This window comes from Schistocerca nitens, chromosome 5, assembly GCF_023898315.1.
Source record: "Schistocerca nitens isolate TAMUIC-IGC-003100 chromosome 5, iqSchNite1.1, whole genome shotgun sequence".
Classification (NCBI taxonomy): Eukaryota; Metazoa; Arthropoda; class Insecta; order Orthoptera; family Acrididae; genus Schistocerca; species Schistocerca nitens.
In genome coordinates, this window is record NC_064618.1 from 752,449,526 (window position 1) to 752,472,917 (window position 23,392).

Below are 23,392 nucleotides of genomic sequence, written 5' to 3' on the forward strand. Positions count from 1 at the left end.
TTTTTTATTCTGATCACACAAGGAATATCGTCATGGAACACTCACCACACTGAATTACACGGTTTAAAATCTTTCGATTGTGAACATGCATCATCTGTCGTCCACCAGGCGCCAGTGATTTCACATATTCCTGCAACTGCAGGCCAGGAGACAGGTCTGCACACAGTGTTAGCTCGTGCATCCTGCAGTCCAGAAGTCTGCTAACCCCTCTAACAAACGTATCAGGTGGCGGAAACCCTTTGATATTGATACTTGAGGAATTCTTGTCGAAATATATGCTCTCTCTCTGTCTCTTTCTCTGTCTCTCGTGTGGATGCTTCATATTTGCGTGAACCATGGTATGCAAACACACACAGAACAAGACATTCCGCCACCCCTCCTACCTAGCATCCCCTCCCACGCCACCCCTCACCACACATGTAGACCTGGCGTTGGTAGTTGGTACATCCTTTTGCTCTCATTCTTCCACTCTTAAGGAAGGACACAGCATGCAATGGAGCTGAAATCTGAAATTTTCAGCTACCTCCAGAATAACGGATTTCCTGCCAAACCACATAGCTGTGCCAGTACTCACCAACAGAATGTAAGCAAAAAATTGGGATGGGGGAAAAGTAGGATTAGGAAACCAGGTAGTTGCAGGAGAAAACCCCACACAAAAATATATCAGTCCTAGTACCCAACAAGAGGATGCAAGGAAAAACTGGCCAAACACAAAGAAGAAGGAATTTATTAATTTGTCAATCAGTCTAATAGATTCTACACTCTGACATAAAACTTGTAAAGGAGTGTGACTATAATAGAAGTTAAACGTTCGTTTGACACTACAGTAGTGAAGCTATACTCACAGAACGTAAAATTTTTCTTTAAAAAAAAGGCCGGCCAGAGTGGCCGAGCGGTTCTAGGCGCTACAGTCTCGAACCGCGCGACCTCTACGGTCGCAGGTTCGAATCCTGCCTCGGGCATGGATGTGTGTGATGTCCTTAGGTTAGTTAGGTTTAAGTAGTTCTAAGCTCTAGGGACTGATGACCTTAGAAGTAAGTCCCATAGTGCTCAGAGCCATTTGAACCATTTTTTTTAAAAATGCGTTAGATTTAAAGCTTCAACGCACTACGTTGCCATTTTCAAATGCAAATATCAGTTGGAGAATATATTATGGGAATTGTGGCCATACGTCTGACAACAATTACGAAAGATAATGAGACAGGGAACCGAGGCAATGGTGCCACAACCGAGTCATTACAAGCTATGCCCCTGCTTGTCCAACCTTTCATTCCATGTCCTAACGTAGAATAGATGTAAACTACAACAGGGTACTAATTTACAAGGTACAACAGGGTACTAATTGCCAAGGATTTTTCCAGTGTGTCCTGCTGTGACAAAAAGATCGTACAGCTGATATACTCGTAAATTCAGACATCTGAAAATTAAAGACATATACGTATATTTAACCATTATCAGGTTGAAACTCATATCAGATAAACAACAACACCGTGAGTGTATAGCAGAGCAAGCTTTCACATGGAATACAGCACATAATTGTTACTATGTTCCCAAAATGGAATCTAAGGACACCCTGTATTCTCATGTAGGAGTCACACACTACTAACTTGCTGACATAGCATTGCTCCAATTGACTGATATCTCATTCTGTCCCTAGCAGGTATGAACCTAGTATGCAAATACAAGAAACAAAACAGGGCCTACATAATGTACAATAACAGGCGCTAGAAGGCGTCACTGTCAAGTTTTAAAGAACTAGTTTCTAGTTGAAATATAAACTCAAACCAAACACTGGTATACAAACCAAAACACTGATATACATTGTTTAGAGCTTTAAAATTAGATAGCAAAGCATAGTCGTTGAGGTATAATAACAAAGAAACGAAGTTTCCTCTCAATACAGCATTATAACAGCTAAAATATTGTTATACACACGTTAGAATTTGCTGATCCCATGCTTACCATTAAGATTTAGTTTGTTACAGTCTTTCAAACGGATAATTACAAAAACAAATTAAAATCCTATGTACTAGGTATAATAATTATGTATTGGATCAAAAAAATATATATCAGAAACATAAAGGGCCAGGTGGGTTGTGTATTTGAAGGGGGGGGAGAGATGTTGGGGAGGTGAGAATGGGGGAAGAATGCAAGGGAAAGGGGTGGTGGGTAATCTAATGTTATTGTATGGAAAGGGAAGAGGGTTTTTTCTCAGTTGTATGAAAAACATGATGGGAGAAGAGTTACAGAAATAAGTACTTTTTATATTTATATATATCCATAAAAATTAATATTAAGGAACTGAAAGATTATACTACTATATATGTAATCATACCCATACAATAGAATTGTACAGTAACTTTTTTTATGAGCCACCAATGCATGAGTGGGCAGTAACAGAGGACAACAACAACATCATAGTTACAGCAAAACTGAAACTACATTCTAGACACCACATTCCAGCAACCTAAAGTAAAGATAAAAACAATCTCTGATATAGATACAAAGTGTGTACAAGATATTCACGAACAAAACAGGTACATATAAAAGTAACTTATCACTTTGCTATGTATATGTAGTAGCCAATCAGAGCATCTAACACAACAGGCTATATAATCAGCAAGATACTTTATCTTATGTAATGAGATAAACACCACAAAAGAGCATATGTATGGGCAAAACAGTACTGTCTTTGGGTTGCATTTAAAAAGTACTAAACACAAGATGGGTGACATCACACAAAATATGGGTACATTACATAGGGAAAAAAGGGATGTAGACTAGACTTACTAGAGAATATTAATATACATCGTTTCCACAGAAAAGAGCCTGATAAAATTTTAAATGAACAGGTTGGTTTCAAGTATAACAATTATTTTACCTTTTTTGATGAAGTTATACAGCAATATTTACTAACCACTAATCTGATATAACTTAGGAAATGTTTAATGAAATGTCCTTCATTTTTGGTAACTTAAAGAGGGTAAATAGTCTGAATTAAACAGTGGTTGGTTTACCACTTTGTATATCCTTAACATTATATAGTTGTGTGTCAGTGTACGTGTACCTTTTTACTAGGCTAATACAAAAGAATATTTAGGTTGGTTACATTGTGTATTTAGGATCAGGTTGTTTTGGTGTCACTATGGCACAGTTAGACACTAAACGTACTTTGCAATTCTATAACAGCATGGACTTTGAGTTGCTTTCAATACTTTTGCATTACGTGGTGCTTATCCAACTACATAAGGCAAAGGATCTTGCAGGTTATGTAGCCTACCATGTTAGAGGCTGTGACTAGCAGCTACATATAAATAATAATGTAAAAAATGACTTTTATATTTATCTGTTGTTAGTTACTATCTTGTGCACACTCTGTACCTGTTATCATATGGTATTTTTATCATTACTTAAACCAAGTTGTCTTAAAGTAGAAAGAGCAATAATCTTTTTTAAATCAAACTCAGAATTAGCTCCTAAGCCAACTATAAACATAGTTATACAACCAATCAATAATAAAAACCTGGAATGTAGTACCCAGAATGTTGTTTCAATTTTGCTGTAACTATAATGTTGCTGTTGTCCACTGTTACTGCGCTCTCATGCATTTGTGGCTCATAAAAAAGCTATTGCACAATTGTATTGTTTGTGTACGATTACATGTAAAGTGGTATAATCTTTAAGATTCTTGATATTAATTTTTGATGGATATACACTAATATAAAAAATACAGATTTCTGTAACTCTTCTCCCATCACGTGTTTCGTACAACTGAGAAAACCCCCCGCTTCCCTTTCCATGCCATAACAATAGATTACTTGCCACCCCTCTCCCTTACATTCTTTCCCCATTCTCATCCCCATCTACATGTGTTCCCCCCTTCAAATACAGCACACATCCGGCCCTTTATGATTGTGGTATATAGTGCTTTGACGCAATACATAGTTATTGTGTCTAGTAAACAGGATTTTAATTTGTTTTTCTAATTGTCTGTTTGAAAGACTGTAACAAACGAAATCTTAGTGGTAAGTATGGGATCAGCAATTTATAACGTGTGTACAGCAATATTTTGGTTATTATAATGCTGTATTGAAAGAAATCTTCGTTTCTTTGTTATTATACCGTATCGATTATGCTTTGCTATCTAATTTTAATGCTCTAAACAATGTATACCACTGTTTTGGTTCGTATACCAGTGTTTGGTTTGTGTTTATACTTCAACTAGAGACTAGTTTCGTTGAAACTTGACTGTGGGGCCTTCTAGCGCCTGTTATTGCACATTATGTAGGTTCTATTTTGTTTCTTATGTTTCTATACTATGTTCATGCCCTCTACTGATGGAATGGGTTCCAGGCAGCTGGATCAAATGTTATGTTAGCTACTTAGCAGTGTGTGAGTCCTACAAGAGAATGCAATGTGTTTTGAGATTATGTTTTGAGAATGTAGTAATAGTTATGAGCAGCATTTCATACATATGGAAGCTTCCTGTGCTTTATACAGTTACGGTGAGGTTATAATATATTGTTTATCTCATGCGAGTCCATGCCATTACAATGACTAAATATAAATATAAGTCTTTAATTATCAGCCTGAATTTATATTAGCTATATGATCGTGGTGTCTTGCATCAGAACTTGTCCTACCAACCGATACCTTCTTCTAGTCAAGTTGTGCCACAAATTCCTCTGCTCCCTAATTCTATTCAGTACCTACTCATTAGTTATGTGATCTACCCATCTAATCTTCAACATTCTTCTGTAGCACCATGTTTCGAAAGCTTCTATTTTCTTCTTGACTAAAACTGTTTCTCGTCCATGTTTCACTTCCATACATGGCTACACTCCGTACAAATACTAAAATATATACTCGATGTTATCAAATTTTTGTTGTTGTGGTATCTACCATCACTCAGCCACCGGCCAACAGCGGCGGACGTCAACACGCGTAAAGTTTGGCCAGCCGCGCAGCTGCAAAGATAACACACGCGGACCGGCATATACAGTAGATTCGCCGACGGGCCGCGTAGTCCATTTCGAGATGACCACTTGAGGCCCGGTGTCACGAGATGGAAGCGAGTCTCCTATCGGCCCGTGGCGCCACCACACTCCGTATTCCCGTACTACTAGGACGGTATATTGGACACTGAAACAGCATCGTACAGCCAGTTCTACACCTGCCTTCGCTCGTACTTGTTGGCTAGTGACCACAAGTACTAGGAACCTTGTGGAACTTAGGATACTGTATGAACTATTTCGAATGTGAACTGGACTGCCCTGGATTGTGTAATTGCTATGGATTGTGAAGTGCTATTGTGAACCCGTATCGTTGTGAATAAAGCAGTTATGTATTTTGGATGTTATTCTTGTTCTGACATAACAGTTATTCAGAAATGCTTTTCTTGCCATCGCCAATCTACATTTTATAACCTCTCTAGTTCAGCATCAGTTATTTCACTGCCCAAACAGTAAAACACATCTACTACTTTAAGTGACTCATTTTCTAATCTTATTCCCTCAGCATCATCTGCTTTAATTCGACTGCCCTCCATTAGCCTCGTTTTGATTTTGTTGATGTTCATCTTATATCCTCCATTCAAGACACTGTCCATTTCGTTAGACTGTCCTTCCAGGTACTTTTATGTCTCTGACATAATTACAATGTCATCGGCAAACCTCAAAGTACTTATTTCTTCTCCATGGATTTTAATTCCAACTCCAAATTCTTCTTTTCTTTTCTTTCTTTTAATGCTTGTGTAGTACACAGATTCAATGACATTTGGGATAGGCTACAGCCCTATTTCACTCACTTCTCAACCAATGCTTTCCTTTCCTGCCCCTCGACTTTTATAAATGCCACCTGGTGTCTGTACAAGTTGTAAGTAGCCTTTCGCTGCCACCTTTAGAATTTGAAAGACAGTATTCCAGTCAACATTGTCAAAAGCTTTCTCTGAGTCTACAAACGCTATAACCATTAGTTGGCATTTCATTAACCTATCTTCTATGAGAAGAGGTTAGTACTGCCTTGCATGTTCCTACATTTCTCTGGAAGCGAAACTGGTGTTTCCGGAAGTCGGCTTCTACAGGTTTTTCCGATCATCTGTAAAGAATTTGTGGTACTATTTTGCAACCGTGGCTTGTTAAACTGATAATTCGGTAATTTTCACACCTGTCAACGCCCACTTTGCTTGGGATTGATTATATTCTTCTTGAAGTCTGAGAGCATTTTGCCTGTCTCATACATCTTGCTCACCAGATGGTAGAGTTTTGTTAGGCCTCGCTCTCCCAAGGCTGTCATTAGTTCTAATGGGATGTTGTCTACTCCCGGGGCCTTGTTTCCACTTAGGTCTTTCAGTGCTCTGTCAAACTCTTCACACAGTAACATATCTCCCATTTCATCTTCGTCTACATCCTCATCCATTTCCGTAGTACTGCCCTCAAGTATCTTTCTCTTCTATAGTCCCTCTATATACTCCTTCCACCTTTCTGTTTTCCCTTCTTTGCTTAGAACTGGTTTTCCATCTGAGCTCTTGATACTCACATAGGTGGTTCTCTTTTCTCGGAGGGTCTGTTCAGTTTTCCTGTAGGTGACATCTGTCTCACTCCTAGTGATATATGCTGCTACATCCTTACATTTGTCCTCCAGCCATTCCTGCTTAGTCATTTTGTACTTTCTGTCGATCTCATTTTTGAGACGTTCGTATTACCTGCCGCTTACTTCACTTACTGAATGTTTAAGTTTCCTCCTTTCATCAGTTAAATTCATTATATCTTGTGTTACCTAAGGATCTCTAGTAGCCCTCGTCTTTTTACCTACTTCATCCTCTGCTGCCTTCAGTATTTCATCTCTCAAAGCTATGCGTTCTTCTTCTACTGTTTTCTTTCCCCCGTTCCATAATGCTCCCTCTGAAACTCTCTACAACCAGTGAATCTTTCAGTTTATGCAGGTCCCATCTCACTAAATTCCTTCCTTTTTGCTATTTCTTCGGTTTTAATCTACAGCTCGTAACCGATAAATTGTGATCAGAGTCCACATCTGTCCCTGGACGCGTCTTAGTACCTAGATTTCTGTAGCCATTACATAATCAATCTGAAACCTTCTGGTGTGTACATGTCTCTTTCACGCATACAACTACCTTCGTGATTCTTAAAACAAGTGTTAGCTATGATTAACTGGAAGAGGTAAGAGGTAATTAATTAGTGGTACCAGAAGTACCATATGCGGGGTGTGACGTGGATGCAGATATTGAGCGGGATAAAACAAACAAGTTTGTCAGTTAGTCCCGGTACCTGAGCAAAGGCAACGGCTCGCCGCACCAGTGGTGGAGGTAGGTCAGCAGCTGCGGCGGCTGAAGGATCATGCAGCCACCACCGGGACTCCCAGGCTGCAAGCGGCGCCGCCACCCCACACACCAGCAGGTCTGCCACGCAGGCGTGCACGTGCAGCAGGTTTCGCAGCCGGGCTCCGCCACCTGTGAAACATAGTACTGGTAGTCGGGCTCCTTGGTGTCTCTGGCGCCACTACACCACACACCTGTTGGTCTTCACACACACACACACACACACTCACACACACACAAGCACGTGCAGAAAGTTCCACAGCCGCACTCTGACACCTATTCTACATGATTCTGATAGGCAGGATCCCAGGTACTGCAAGTAGCCTATTTGTATGTTGGCAGTACTGTAGACTGTATTAATATCGCCGACAGCGCTCTGCGCCCTCGGAAAGAGATTCCGTGGTTGGACGGACTAGCAGTTAGCGTCCAGACAGGGAAGGGTTTGGACATGATGTCTTAGTGGAGACTCAGTGTTGGTAGGACATGCATTGTAAAATGAGGATGGATGTAGTTGGTAATGTTTGGGTAGCGGAATTATTGACAACTACATAATTTTTGGAACTGGGTGTCACATGAATAAGGTAAAATCCTCTAAATACATTATTTGCTCTTCAACAAAATATTTCTATTGCTAACCATATGCCTCCTAGTAGTTAATCTACCGGGTGATCAAAAAGTCAGTATAAATCTGAAAAGTTAATAAACCACGGAATAATGTAGATAGAGAGGTAAAAATAGACACACATGCTTGAAATGATATGGGGTTTTATTAGAACAAAAAAAAAAAAGGTTCACGAAATGTTCGACAAATGAGCGTCGTTTGGTGATGATCGTGTGCTCAGCCGCCACTTTCGTCATGCTTGGCCTCCCAGGTCCCCAGACCTCAGTCCGTGCGATTATTGGCTTTGGGATTACCTGAAGTCGCAAGTGTATCGTGATCGACCGACATCTCTAGGGATGCTGAAAGACAACATCCGACGTCAATGCCTCACCATAACTCCGGACATGCTTTACAGTGCTGTTCACAACATCATTCCTCGACTACAGTTATTGTTGAGGAATGATGGTGGACATATTGAGCATTTCCTGTAAAGATCATCATCTTTGCTTTGTCTTACTTTGTTATGCTAATTATTGCTATTCTGATCAGATGATGCGCTATCTGTCGGACATTTTTTGAACTTTTGTATTTTTTTGGTTCTAATAAAACCTCAGGTCATTCCAAGCATGTGTGTCAATTTGTACCTCTCTATCTACATTATTCCGTGATTTATTCAGTTTTCAAATTTATACTGACTTTTTGATCACCCGGTATAGTGTAATGATAATAAAGAATCCGCCTCGATTGCAAATAGAAACCGGATGTTGACCTAGGTTTCGGTGCAGACAACCTCGCCTTCTTCGAAACGCACTAAGACTACAAACTGCCTAAAGAGGCATGGTCCAACATTAATACAGAACACCAAAAAGGCAAAAGTCTCGCATAAAATGTAAAATAAACGGGTACGTATGTACCATGTCAATAGCTGTACTTAGCTCAAACGTCAGAACGTGCTTCCTCACTCCAGCCAACGTTCGGTAACTGAGGTGGCGCCGGCAGCTAGGCTGAGAGACTGTCGGAAAGGAACGCGCATGCGCAAATTGAGAAATCGTCTTCTTCCATGTGATTGGCATAAAATGTGTTACGAAAGTGATCCGATGACCGGGTCGAAGGCGCAGGAAGTTAATGCGTCTGTATGTATAATTTCCTAGCTCAATGACGATTTTATAGAACTATAGAACGTGGATAGGCTGAAACTATATATGTGGGATAGCAAATTCCACGGATGGTCAAAACGCATGCACACAGGACAGACAAAATACCATCAGCTAGAAGCAGCCTAAAACTATGGGGGATGAATAACCCAATTTTTCAATTATTTGGGGTCGGTGGTGGTATTTGATGACTACGCTTGGATAAGCGTGCAGAGTTACTATTTTAAATTCTAAGCGCTATTGACCAAAAAAGGGTCAAATAAGTATGTCAGGCTTAATGTCGCCTTCACCGCCCTTAATATCTAATGACCGACAGAAGTCATTTTGAACAGTGCTATCGGATATGTACTAAAACAGTGTAAAAAAAAACCTAAAGCTAAACTAGTTTCTTAAAATCAGATACTTGAGATACTGAACCATGAAGCTTAATCAAGTGAGGTCTGTGAACGCATATAGCGTGGAACACACTACCTGCAAGTTCTAGTAGCTGTTGACGTGAAAGGTCAAATAATGTAACGTACTTACTATACATGCGTGAGAGGAAGTACAACGTCGCTTTCATCGCCATTATTGTCTATTGACCGATAGAGGTCAAGTGATTAGTGCTACCAGGTGTTACCAGAATGGTTTGCAAAGTTATGTGCAAATGCGTGAAGAGACGTACGATGCCACTTCAACGTTTTTTAAAAAAGTTAAGGATTTATTTCCCAATTTTAAGCCAGAGCACGGACTTGGAATGAATATGACTAAAAACATCCTTGTATCACCATATTCAACTTGGATAATTATAACTAAGTGGGAACAGCTATTTGGACCATATTAGAAATATTGGTGCTTGTAAGAAGTGAGAATACTGTGAACATCTACAAGATTCACTCATTATAAGGCGTTAAATGAAAGAAAAAAGCATGCTTATTGTGTTAGTGTGCCCACGTTTGTAAGGGCAGCTGTCATAACTAAAATTAAGGGAACCTAGAGAGTGACTGAATGAATTGGCCATCCGTGACACCAAGCGAGAGCATGAATTCGTCGGCTATCTTCTATGTCGTAAGGTAGAATGCGAAGCACTATAGGTAAAATAAGTTACAAATTAGGACCTATGGTTTTAGAGTAGCCTTCTCCACTAATAATAATTTGAATGCGTCGGCTATCTTCTATGTCGTAAGGTAGAATGTGAAGCACTATAGGTAAAATAAGTTACAAATTAGGACCTATGCTTTTAGAGTAGCCTTCTCCACTAATAATAATTTGAAAAAGAATCTAATACACTCTTTACACTTCGCTGGTGTTAAACTTGGTTAGAGGCGAGTTTAAATGAAATAAACACGCTAAGTTTACAACACTGCGTCTTTCCATGAGAAATTGTAGACCATAGAGTACGAAAGAAAAAATGTTGGACAGATAGTTCCCTCTGACCATTGTTGCAGATAGTAGCGCACCTACCCTACCCCACACATCAGAATTTTAAAGTTCTTCAACTACATATTTAGGATCTGAGTATATATGAGTGCATAACGACTCTTGTGTATTAAAGTCAGAAACTATGCCGTCTGTAAATTTGCTACGACAAACGACTTTTCATAACAAACGCAGATCTTGTACTCAGTCAAATGCTTTTTTAAAAATGAGAATTACTGCATCTGTCTGACTGCCTCGATTCAGATATTTCAGCATGTCACGTGATGAAAGTGAGAACTGGATTTCACAAGGTCGATGTTTCCGGAATCCATGCTGGTTGGCACGGGGAAAATTCTGTTTGAGATACCCCATAATGAGTTCCGAATATGTTCTGAGATCCTACTACGAATCGATGTGAAGGATGCTGGACGGTAGTCAAGTGGATCAGTGCTACTACTTTTCTTGTAGGCAGGTATGACCCCTACTTTCTTCGAACCTGAATTAAATGTGTATTGAGTTTAAGGTTGGGGTAAACTTTAAATAGTACTTTTTGTTCTCAATTACTAAACTACGCCATCATTTCCACGAACAAAAGAAAGGTGTGAAGCTGTAATTTCTTTACGCCTACCCTCAGTCTGATAAAACTTCGATAATTTGAGATCAGTTGTTAAAACTGTAGCAGGAATGCTGTAGCGATAATTATTCCTTAAGTGCTGTAAATATCTTTGTATTTACGTTGCATAAATATTTTAAAGTAACTTAATTTGATAGAGATGCGTCATGCTGCATCTTGAGATTACAAAGGCTCCTCATTCGGTTCCAGGAAATTTGTAATCCCTGTTAAGCAGGGACTTGGGAACAGTGTTACGTCCCCTTTAAGGCTCGAAGTAGTCAGACAAAGGGGACAGATAATATCTGATACAATGCCAGCGACATGACAGCGAAATGAGTGAGAGTGGGGGAGAGAGAGAGAGAGATAGAGACCTAAAGAGAGTGGAAGTGCTGTGAGCAGTCTGCTGTAGCTCCAAAACATCCAATGTTTGATAACAGTTATAAGGGAGAAAAAATACGGCCGTCCGATAAATCATGGTGTCATCCCACTCCAAACAGTCACCTTTGCAACGTAAAGTAGTACCGCTTTATGTGCATGCCGATTTCAAGCTAACTACACTCCTGGAAATTGAAATAAGAACACCGTGAATTCATTGTCCCAGGAAGGGGAAACTTTATTGACACATTCCTGGGGTCAGATACATCACATGATCACACTGACAGAACCACAGGCACATAGACACAGGCAACAGAGCATGCACAATGTCGGCACTAGTACAGTGTATATCCACCTTTCGCAGCAATGCAGGCTGCTATTCTCCCATGGAGACGATCGTAGAGATGCTGGATGTAGTCCTGTGGAACGGCTTGCCATGCCATTTCCACCTGGCGCCTCAGTTGGACCAGCGTTCGTGCTGGACGTGCAGACCGCGTGAGACGACGCTTCATCCAGTCCCAAACATGCTCAATGGGGGACAGATCCGGAGATGTTGCTGGCCAGGGTAGTTGACTTACACCTTCTAGAGCACGTTGGGTGGCACGGGATACATGCGGACGTGCATTGTCCTGTTGGAACAGCAAGTTCCCTTGCCGGTCTAGGAATGGTAGAACGATGGGTTCGATGACGGTTTGGATGTACCGTGCACTATTCAGTGTCCCCTCGACGATCACCAGTGGTGTACGGCCAGTGTAGGAGATCGCTCCCCACACCATGATGCCGGGTGTTGGCCCTGTGTGCCTCGGTCGTATGCAGTCCTGATTGTGGCGCTCACCTGCACGGCGCCAAACACGCATACGACCATCATTGGCACCAAGGCAGAAGCGACTCTCATCGCTGAAGACGACACGTCTTCATTCGTCCCTCCATTCACGCCTGTCGCGGCACCACTGGAGGCGGGCTGCACGATGTTGGGGCGTGAGCGGAAGACGGCCTAACGGTGTGCGGGACCGTAGCCCAGCTTCATGGAGACGGTTGCGAATGGTCCTCGCCGATACCCCAGGAGCAACAGTGTCCCTAATTTGCTGGGAAGTGGCGGTGCGGTCCCCTACGGCACTGCGTAGGATCCTACGGTCTTGGCGTGCATCCGTGCGTCGCTGCGGTCCGGTCCCAGGTCGACGGGCACGTGCACCTTCCGCCGACCACTGGCGACAACATCGATGTACTGTGGAGACCTCACGCCCCACGTGTTGAGCAATTCGGCGGTACGTCCACCCGGCCTCCCGCATGCCCACTATACGCCCTCGCTCAAAGTCCGTCAACTGCACATACGGTTCACGTCCACGCTGTCGCGGCATGCTACCAGTGTTAAAGACTGCGATGGAGCTCCGTATGCCACGGAAAACTGGCTGACACTGACGGCGGCGGTGCACAAATGCTGCGCAGCTAGCGCCATTCGACGGCCAACACCGCGGTTCCTGGTGTGTCCGCTGTGCCGTGCGTGTGATCATTGCTTGTACAGCCCTCTCGCAGTGTCCGGAGCAAGTATGGTGGGTCTGACACACCGGTGTCAATGTGTTCTTTTTTCCATTTCCAGGAGTGTATATTTTCCAGTTCTGCATATTGTCATGTCATTGGAGATGGAAATGGGCTTCATCCGTCCACAGGATGTTCCACGGCCATACAGTGTCCACTTCCATGCGAGCAACAAATTCCAGAGCGAACGTTTACCTTGCTAGCGTGTCATCAGGAAGTAACTCCTGAACATGGGTGATTTTCTATGGACAGCAGAGCAGGACGATTCCAAGGACTTTATGCATCGTGCTCGCAGGAATGACCAACATTTGGGAAATACCCCGTGCATTGTATGTTAGCACACCACCACTTGACCTCTCCTGTAACGCTGTGGCCACATCTTCGACAGGTGTCGCATTAATTGCTTTCCTCCCCCTGCCACCTTACACCTCAAAAGAACCTATCTTTTTGAAATAAGGATTCATTTCCTCCAGACCCCTAGGAGACACCGGACCAATTCCGTTTTTCGTACTGTTGAGTGCCCGGAACTTCTGCAGGTCTACTGGCGCCAGTCTCCGTTCTTATAAAAGATCTTTACCAATAGCGTGCGTCTCGGACGCAAACTAAGGAACAGCCGTGTGTCGCCCGTCTGTTGGGGTGCATTTACCGAAGCTTACAGCGACGTCTATTGGTCAAATATTGTTAAACTCTTTTTTGTTCCGTGGCGTTTCCCTCTGCGTCAATCTTATGCTGTTCAAATTTGCCATAATTCTGAGCAGTGGTTCTCTGTCTAAAGCGTCTTGAAACTGGAAATTCAACTATAGATACAGAGTACATTTATATAGGCGTCAATGTGTATTAAGAAATGATAAGCTTCTCCGAGGACTGCTGGTATGTATAGGACACGCAGTCCCTGCAAGCAATGAGAAACTATAAAACAAAATTAATTTAATTTGTATGGCAAATTACAATGCAGGCAGACCGGACAATACAGAGCACACTTAACATACATATAATCGCCCACCCTCTCATGATTCATAGCATAATCCGACGGCTTATGTTATTTAGATAGATACTGTGCAAGTAGGCTGTTTAGGTTTTTATGTTGGTAACGCCGCGTAGCGCTCTGTATGAAAATCACTGACTGTGCTGTGTGCAGTCTGTGGCTGGTTGGAATTGTTGGAATATTCGTTATTGTAGTGTTGGGCAGTTGGATGTGAACAGCGCATAGCGTTGGGCAGTTGGAGGTGAGCCGCCAGCAGTGTTGGATGTGGGAAGAGAGATGCCAGAGTCTTTAGCGGACGATCTGGACGTGTGTTCTTCAGAAAAAGGCAATTTGTTTAATTGGATGTCACAAAATTATATATATATATATATATATATATATATATATATATATATATAATGACGTTTGAACGCTATTAAGGTAAATACACTGTTTGTTCCCTATCAAGATCTTTCATTTGCTACCTATGCCTATCAGTAGTTAGTGCCTTCAGTAGTTACAATCTTTTATTTAGCTAGCAGTATAGGCGCTCGCTGTATTGCAGTAGTTCGAGTAATGAAGATTTTTGTGAGGTAAGTGATTCATGAAAGGTATGGGTTATTGTTTGTGAGGGCCATTGTTTTGTAGGGATTATTGAAAGTCAGATTCCGTTGCGCTAAAAAATATTGTGTGTCAGTTTAGTGGTGATCAGTATAAGTAAAGAGAGAACTGCCTGAGTACGTTCAGTTTTACTCAGCTGTCGTATCAAATAACGTAGAAGTTTACTAGCACAATCATTCAAAATTTTTCTAAGGGGACGTTACAACTGGATTGTAAGGCGTACCCATGAGCAGACATACACTCAGATAACAATATATCAGTGATGAAGAGTACGCTAAAGTTCAAGACATTAGTCACGAAGAATCAATACGCGAAGATGTGGGATAAGGAAGTACTAAGGAATGACGAGACACAGTTGAAGTTCTCTAAAGCTTTAGATACAGCAATAAGGAATAGCTCAGTAGGCAGAACAGTTGAAGAGGAATGGACATATCTAAAAACGGCAATCACAGAAGTTGAGAAGGAAAACATAGGTACAACGAAGGTACCTACGAATAAAAGATGGGTAACAGAGGATATACTTCCATTGATCGATGAAAGAAGGAAGTACAAAAATGTTCCGGGGAACTCATAAATACAGAAATACAAGTCACTGAGGAATGACATAAATAGGAAGTGCAGGGAAGCTAAGACGAAATGGCTGTAGGAAAAATGTGAAAACATCGAAAGAGAAATAATTCTCGGAAGGACAGACTGAGCATACAGGAAAGTCAAAACAACATTCGGTGACATTGAAAGCAAGGGTGATAACATTAAGAGTGTAAACGGAATTCCACTGTTAAATGCAGAGGAGAGAGCGGATAGGTGGAAAGAATATATTAAAAGCGTCTATAAGGGGAAAGATGTGTCTGATGTGATAGAAGAAGGAACAGGAGTCTAGTTAGAAGAGATAGGGAATCCAGTATTAGAATCAGAATTTAAAAGAGCTTTGGAGGACTTAAGATCAAATAAGGGAGAAGAGATAGATAACATTCCATAAGAATTTCTAAAATCATTGGGTGAAGTGGCAACAAAACGACTATCCACGTTGGTGTGTAGAATGTATGAGTCAGCCAACATACCATCTGACTTTCGGAAAAGCATCATGCACACAATTCCGAAGACGGTAAGTGCTGAAAAGTGCGAGGATTTTCACACAATCAGCTTAACAGCTCATGAATTCAAGTTGCTTACAAGAATAAAGGCACGAGAGGGGCAATTCTGATGTTGCCGTTAATAATGGAAGCAAGACTAAAGAAAAATCAAGACACGTTCATAGTATTTGTCGACATGGAAAAAGCCTTCGAAAATGTAAAATGGTGCCAGATGGTCGAAATTCTGAGAAAAGTAGGGGTAACCTATAGGGAGAGACGGGTCATATACAATATGCACAACAGGCAAGAGGGAATAATAATAATGGACGAGTAAGAACGAAGTGCACGTATTAAAAAGGGTTTAAGACAAGGATGTGGCCTTTCGCCCCACTCTTCAATCTGAGCATCGAGGAAGCAATGATGGAAATAAAAGAAAGGTATCAGGAGTGGAGTTAAAATTCGGAGTGAGAAGACAAGAATGATATCATTCGCTAATGACATTGCTATCCTTAGAGAAAGTGAAGAGGAGATACATGATCTGCTGGACGGAATGAACAGTCTAATGAGTACATACGAGGGCTATTCCGAAAGTAAGGTCCGATAGGTCGCGAAATGGAAACCACGGTAAAAATCAAAAATGTTTTATTTGCAACAGTTAGATACACCTTGCAGCTACTTATCTCCATAGTCGCCGACCCGACTTAGACGTGTATCGTAGCGTTGTACCAACTTTCCCATACCCTCGCTATAGAAGGCAGCCGCCAGTGCTCTCCGCCAATTCTCTACGCTGGCCTACGGCTCGTTGTCTTGTGCCGAAATGTTGTCTTCATAACCAGCGGTTCATGTGACCTGAGCTGAAACTCAGATGGAGACAATTACGGGCTGTATTGTGGGTAATCTCACATTTCCATTTGAAAACGATGCAGGAGCATCTTCATTGCCCCTGCAGAATGCGGCTGAGAATTGTCTTGAAGACGAAACAGCACGACAGTTATGTAATGTTAGCTGCATAGCTTCAGGGGAAATTTCTCACCAGGCCCCCGTACTTGGCGGCAGACACTATTTTCTAGACATCTTTACGCACTCACTGCGAGCTCAGAAATGAGAAGAGCGACGTGATGCTAACTGGGGTTATACTAGAGACACTACCCAACACATCTGTGCAAAGCTTTATCGGATTTTCATAGTCGTTTCCATTTCGTGACCGATCGGACCTTACTTTCGGAATAGCTCTCGTAGTATGGGTTGAGAGTGAATCAAAGAAAGACGAAGGTCATGGGAAGTAGTAGAAATGAGAACAGCGGGAAATTCAACATCAGGATGAATGGTCACGAAGTAGTTGAAATTAAGGAGTTGTGCTACCTAGGCAGTAAAATAACAAATGACGGACGGAGCAAGGAGGACATCAAAATCAGACTAGCAATGGCAAAAAGTGCATTCCTGGCAAGAGAATTCTACTAATATCAAATATCGGCCCTAATTTGAGGAAGAAATTTCTGAAAATGAACGTCTGGAGTACACCCTTGTATGGTAGTGAAACATGGACTCTGGGAAAACCGGAAAAGAAGAGAGTCGAAGCATTTGAGATGTGGTGCTACAGACAAATATCGAAAATTAGATGGACTGATAAGGTAAGGAACGAGGAGGTTCTGCGCAGAATCGGAGAAGAAAGGAATATGTGAAAAACACTGGCAAGGAGAAGGGACAGGATGATAGGACATCTGTTAAGACATGAGGAAATGATTCCGTGTTTCTGGAGGGAGCTGTAGAGATCAAAAACTGTAGAGGAAGACAGAGATTGGAATACATCCAGCAAATAATTGTGGACGTAGGTTGCAAGTGCTACTCTGAGGTGAAGATGTTAGAACGGGTGAGGAATTCGTGACGAGTCGCATCAAACCAGTCAGAAGACTGATGACAGTAAAAAGAAGAAAAAAAGGCGGAACAGTATGCCCTTTAGCAACAGGGAACGATCTGGTGCTATCAGCATGAAGTTATCCTCGCGCCAAGACAAGACGGTGGAATCATTTCATGCTGTAGACATGATACTAGCGTGACTATCAGTGTGAAATGAAGTCACGAAAAGAACCCAAACAAGGTGCGTGTTCCACGAATATAGCAAAGCACTGCAAAAGGGAAGCTATACAGTTCTTCGGAATGCAGGTGTAACACTCAAAGCTGGGAATTATTTGAGGCTACACTACTACTAGATCATCTGTATTAAACGGATCTTGATAAATCTAAAGTGACATAGAAGTATCAGACTTTTATTTAACAAGGATACATATGTGCGAAGCCATTCCTTTAGTTGTAATTTGAAAGTGACATCGCCGAATATCCGATCTTTTCAACAACAAAAGTGACATTGAGAAAGTCGTGAAATAAGAAAATCTACTGGTATTCATTTACCAAGCGGAATGCGCCCCCCACTGTGATACAACTTTTAAAATGGTAAATAGTAGCCAATCAGTCGTCATTTCCTTTCTAGCTTTATCATACGAGATCCAGATTTCGGCTAGGAACCAGCCATTATCAATACTCCGAAGTACTGCGTTGATATCGGCCAGCTACTACCCGAAACCAGTACCTGCTATAGTAAAGCTATAACGGAAAAGACGACTGATTGCTGCTCTTTATTATTTTGAGTCATTTCCATCCAAAATGTGATTGCAAACAGATTATCTCCAAAGCTAGCATCGCACTCTGTAAATCACGTCTTAACTCTGCTATCGATCAGAAGCTAATGTATTGTTGTTTACGCACGGAGAGAACACGCTTTCTTACTTAGCGATTCTGACGTCACGGACTTCTCTACTCAGCTTCAGATTTCAGCAGTCTTGTTGGACGTACCTTCTCACACCAGCCACCAGAAACTGTGCGCAAACCAAAAGGAGAGATATGCTGCTCGGAAAAGCCACAGATCATAGACAACCAAAGCTCGGAAGGAGATAACTCAGGTTGGTAGTTCATATGCAGATACAATGTTATGTACAATGGCGCAGGAAGAAAAAATAACTGAGAAGTTTATTGGATTATGTGGATACCGTTCAGCATCAAAAGTTAATTTGCCTTTTCAAAATAGTGTCCAACCTGAAAAATTTCAGCGGCATTCTGAGACATTGACACGTGACCTAGTGACTTACGTAGGTTTAGAACCTACGCTATGTTTAGAGTCTTCTCTTTATTTCGTTATTAGGGCTTCAACAACGTTCGTGAAGTAGATCTTAACTGGGAAATGTGAGGATACGTGAGAGAAGAGGTGATGAAGTATCAGTAAGAGAGGTACCAGGCTTATCAACTTTTATTTTCACACCCAACAGAGACTTTTTATTTATTTTAGGAATGCGGTGACTGCCCATAATTAAAGACGTTTGAGATCACCGAACTCTTTTTCATCAGACGAATGAGCGAAATTGTATCTCAGACGCTGTAGAATTCAAGAAACACGACATCAACCACAGCTCAGCTTTCAGTTGCCTTTCGGGTATAACTGAGGAACAGGTCTAGCTGGAGTTTACACGATCAGTGCTTCCGGCAACCAAGTTGTTTGCCCCACTATGAACCTCATTACATGCGAGCATAAAACGTGCTCTAGAAATGGCGTCAGTGAGATACCCCTTTAGTGATGGAGATGTGTACTGCGACCTGCGGCCATTCTTATTGAGTATAACTTATCGTCTGGTGTCATTACGTGCTAGTATCTGTCAGCCAATAAATTACACGCATAATTCCGGCACTAGGTATATTAACTTACATCTACTCTAACATCAGTAGCTCTGCAACACTGCTCACAAACGAGGTAGTTGTGAAGAGGCAGACGAAATCATTATGTACCGAAGGTCAATATGGAACTGTTCAGGCCGGCCGCGGTGGTCTCGCGGTTCTAGGCGCGCAGTCCGGAACCGTGCGACTGCTACGGTCGCAGGTTCGAATCCTGCCTCGGGCATGGATGTGTGTGATGTCCTTAGGTTAGTTAGGTTTAAGTAGTTCTAAGTTCTAGGGGACTGATGACCACAGCAGTTGAGTCCCGTAGTGCTCAGAGCCATTTGAACCATTTTTGGAACTGTTCACTGAAAGTTCAAATGGTTCAAATGGCTCTGAGCACTATGGGACTCAACATCTTAGGTCATAAGTCCCCTATAACTTAGAACTACTTAAACCTAACTAACCTAAGGACATCACACACACCCATGCCCGAGGCAGGATTCGAACCTGCGACCGTAGCAGTCCCGCGGTTCCGGACTGCAGCGCCAGAACCGCTAGACCACCGCGGCCGGCCACTGAAAGTTCTCCAAAGGCTTGTTTAGTAGCATTTCTTCGATAAAGTGGCGCTGTTTGTGTGCTAGCTGTGATAGTGATGAGTATCCCTCTAGTGAAGGTGACTGTTATTACTGGGTATGGAGTTTTAGTGCAATATTTCTGTCACAAGCCCTTTCTACAAGAAATACTCCTGAGAAGCTATAAGGTCAATGTCTATTTGGTTCAATTACTGTGTCCACTAATTCAAAGTTGAATTCTACGGTACTAGTTTTCACATAGAGATGGTTATAGTACACCTGCTCATGGGCTGTAGTTACCGTACGGCAATGAAATTTGGTAGATATGCTAATGCGTTTATATGGAATCGATTGATGCTGAAAAAAGGTGCTTCGTAGTTTGGCCGCCAGAGAAAATCTGTCGCTGTACAACATCTCGTCGATGTCCCCAGTGTTCATATCGAACAAATTGTGTAAGCAGCGGTCAATAATAAAAGTAGTTAAAAAAGTGTTCAAATGTGAGTGAATTCCTTAGGGACCAAACTACTGAGTTCATCGGTCCCAGACTTACACTTTACTTAAACTAACTCACACTAACTCATGCTAAGAACAACGAAAACACCCGTGCCCGAGGGAGGATTTGAACCTCCGGTGGGAGGAGTAGCGCAATCCGTGACATGGCGCCTCAAACCACGTGGCCACTAAGCGCGGCAATGAAGTCAGTATTATACCTTTCTCACTTGTTTGATCTTTGCTGTCCACGTCTCGCTCCTGATCCATTACATGGGTAAGAAATTCATCACCTATGACGAACTTCATTCAGTTGTTCATAAGCGATGCCAGGATACCCTCAAAGAATGCTTCACTACACAAATGCAGAAGCTGCTAGAACGACGGCAAAAGTGCGTAGACCTTAACGGGGAATGGGTAACATAATCTGCATTCGTTTGTTCATTTAATGGGTCCTGTGAAAAAAAAAAAACAAAAAAAACAAAAAAAAAAGAATGACTCAAGTAAATTACCTCATTTTCCGTTTCATTTACAAGCTATTAAAAATCGTATCTCAAGGGCGTTGAGATTATGGAAGAAGAGGGTACCCAGGAGGAATTCTTCTAGAAATAATATCCGCAACTCGGTCTTTTTTGTTCATTTACGTACGGTAGATCATACGTTGCAGTAGTATCACAACAGCAGCCATTAGTATTAGTTTTCGTTTCGTTTCGCTACTGTGACATATTCAAGTCCCTCTAAGCCAGAAACGTGTTGCCATATTAGCTGCCGCAATGCTGAATAACATCTGGAGACTTATCAAGAAGAAAATGAATGTTTGTCATGAAGGCCGATGATCAATTTCACGAATGAAGACCACTTAGTGGTAATGTCAGTTTTCTCCACAGAAAAAGCTTGGGCTTGTAAAATTTTATTTAAGCTAAGAAATGAGGACGTTCTCCATAGAATGAGGAAAGAAATATCTGAGAAACACTGTGCAGAAGAAGAGGCGTGATTATGAGAAACGTGTTAAGACACCATTGAATAGGTTTTATGGTATTACACGGCGCCGTAAGGGTCAAGGCTGCACGCGAGCTCAGAGATCGGAAAATATTCAACAAATAACTGAGGACGTTCGTGTAAACACTATTCTGAGATAAAGAAGTTGACACGCGAAGAGTTCGGCTCAAGAGAGGAAGCCGTGGCGAGGGGCACCATGTAACCAGTCAGAAGAATAACGTTCCCTCTCTTCTCCCCCCCCCCCCCCCCCAAAGAAAAAAGCACAGTCACTGGCACATATAAGAGGGTACTACGATGATCTGTCCATGAGAGCCAGAACCGAGAACTCCACGTTCGTATAAATGGATAATAATATTAGAGACAGTTAAATTCTGTCGCTAGTTGTAAGTGAGCTGCTTCTGTGTTGGCAGCGCTGTGTAGCGATTCGCATTCGATTTCTGACTGCGCTTTCTTTGTAAGAGGCTCTATGGCTGGTTGGACTCGTTGTTGGAAGTTAATCGCCAGTAGTGTTGGGCAGATGGAAGTTAGTCGCCAGCAGTGATGGAAGTACTGTTGGACAGCTGGAGATGAACAGCCAACAGTGATAGATGTTAAATGTGAGAAGTCAGTATTGATGGAGGGTAGAGGTCTGAAGTGTTAGCTAGGCTAACGATCTGGAAATATCTGACTTGGAGATTGAAAAGTATTCATCATTATATATCTTTGTACTGGATGTCAATGACGATCTATATTCGTGTTTGAACTGGATGTCACATTTTTAAGGTAAAAAATACGTTATATGGTTTGCTAACCATATGCCTATTAGTAGTTAGTGGCTTTAGTAGTTAGAATCTTTTGTTTAGCTGGCAGTATTGACGTTCGCTGTATTGCAGTAGTTTTCGTAATGAAGATTTTTGTGAGGTAAGTGCTTAATGAAATTTATAGGTTATTGTTAAGATTCCATTTTAGTCAGGGCCATTCTTTTGTATTAATTATTTGAAGTAGGTTATAATTTTTTTGAACAGACAGATTGCGTTGCGCTAGAATATTGTGGGTCAGTGTTGACATGATAAGAAAAAGTAAAGAGAAAGTAGGCTCAGTACGTTCAGTTTTACTCAGCTGTTTCAGAATCAAACAACGTAGAAGTTTCGTCTTCTCTTTCAGCAATTTAAGTACAGACACACACATTTAAATAACGAAGTTTCATAGTACACAACAGCATTCAACAACAATATAGGTGAGACATGAAATCTCGTAGGAGTCAGGTGACTGTGGTTGCACTATAATGTGAAAATGATGTGCTCACTTGACGCGTTTCGGATTTATTTCCATCATTAGATATTCAAATGCACAGAGGGGTCAGAAGATACGAGCGTTTCGAGATGAGCATATAACGTAAGCCGACAGACTACTGTTGCGTGTAGTTGCGTGTATCCTGTGACCTTCTATGCACTTGGATATCTGATGATGGAAATAAATCCGAAACACAAGAGGTGTGCAATTTGAGTAATAAAGTCATTTTTCACCGGCTGTATGACATTTCTGAAGCGACCTATTCAGCTCCAACACAGTGCTACATTATAAAATTCAAAAAAGGCCAGCTGCACTCGAATTTTAATAACCCGTGACGTCACACGCTGGCAAAGCTATACCCCACTAAGAGTTCACCTCAGTGAGCGGTAAACCACTGTGTGTGGTAAATTGTAGCAACGATCAATAAAGATTATTTCTTCCGAGGAGTACTTAACTTTGGTTTGTCATGGAAATCAATTCGACCATAGTTTTATGACTATTACGAAAATATTAGGTTGGTTCGTCAGTACGTAGCATTTTTCCATAACGTTAATAAACACAACAGGTACACATGGCAGATATTTCAGTCATCAATAATGTATCTCCTTCATTACTTAGAACAACCAGTCAACGCTGCATTAACGTTAAGAGTCTGCGACTGTGGACACCACGTGGTTTTGAAGC

General features: G+C 41.7%; 1 protein-coding gene across 1 annotated transcript in view; it reads right to left on the reverse strand.

The window, feature by feature from the left end:
• LOC126260696 (uncharacterized) overlaps positions 1 to 23,392 on the reverse strand; it is a 90,026-nt gene that overhangs the window by 50,091 nt on the left and 16,543 nt on the right. Inside the window, exon 3 of the mRNA XM_049958031.1 lies at positions 7,287 to 7,517. Coding sequence (XP_049813988.1) covers positions 7,287 to 7,517 — 231 coding nt within the window. The remainder of the gene's footprint in view (positions 1 to 7,286; positions 7,518 to 23,392) is intronic.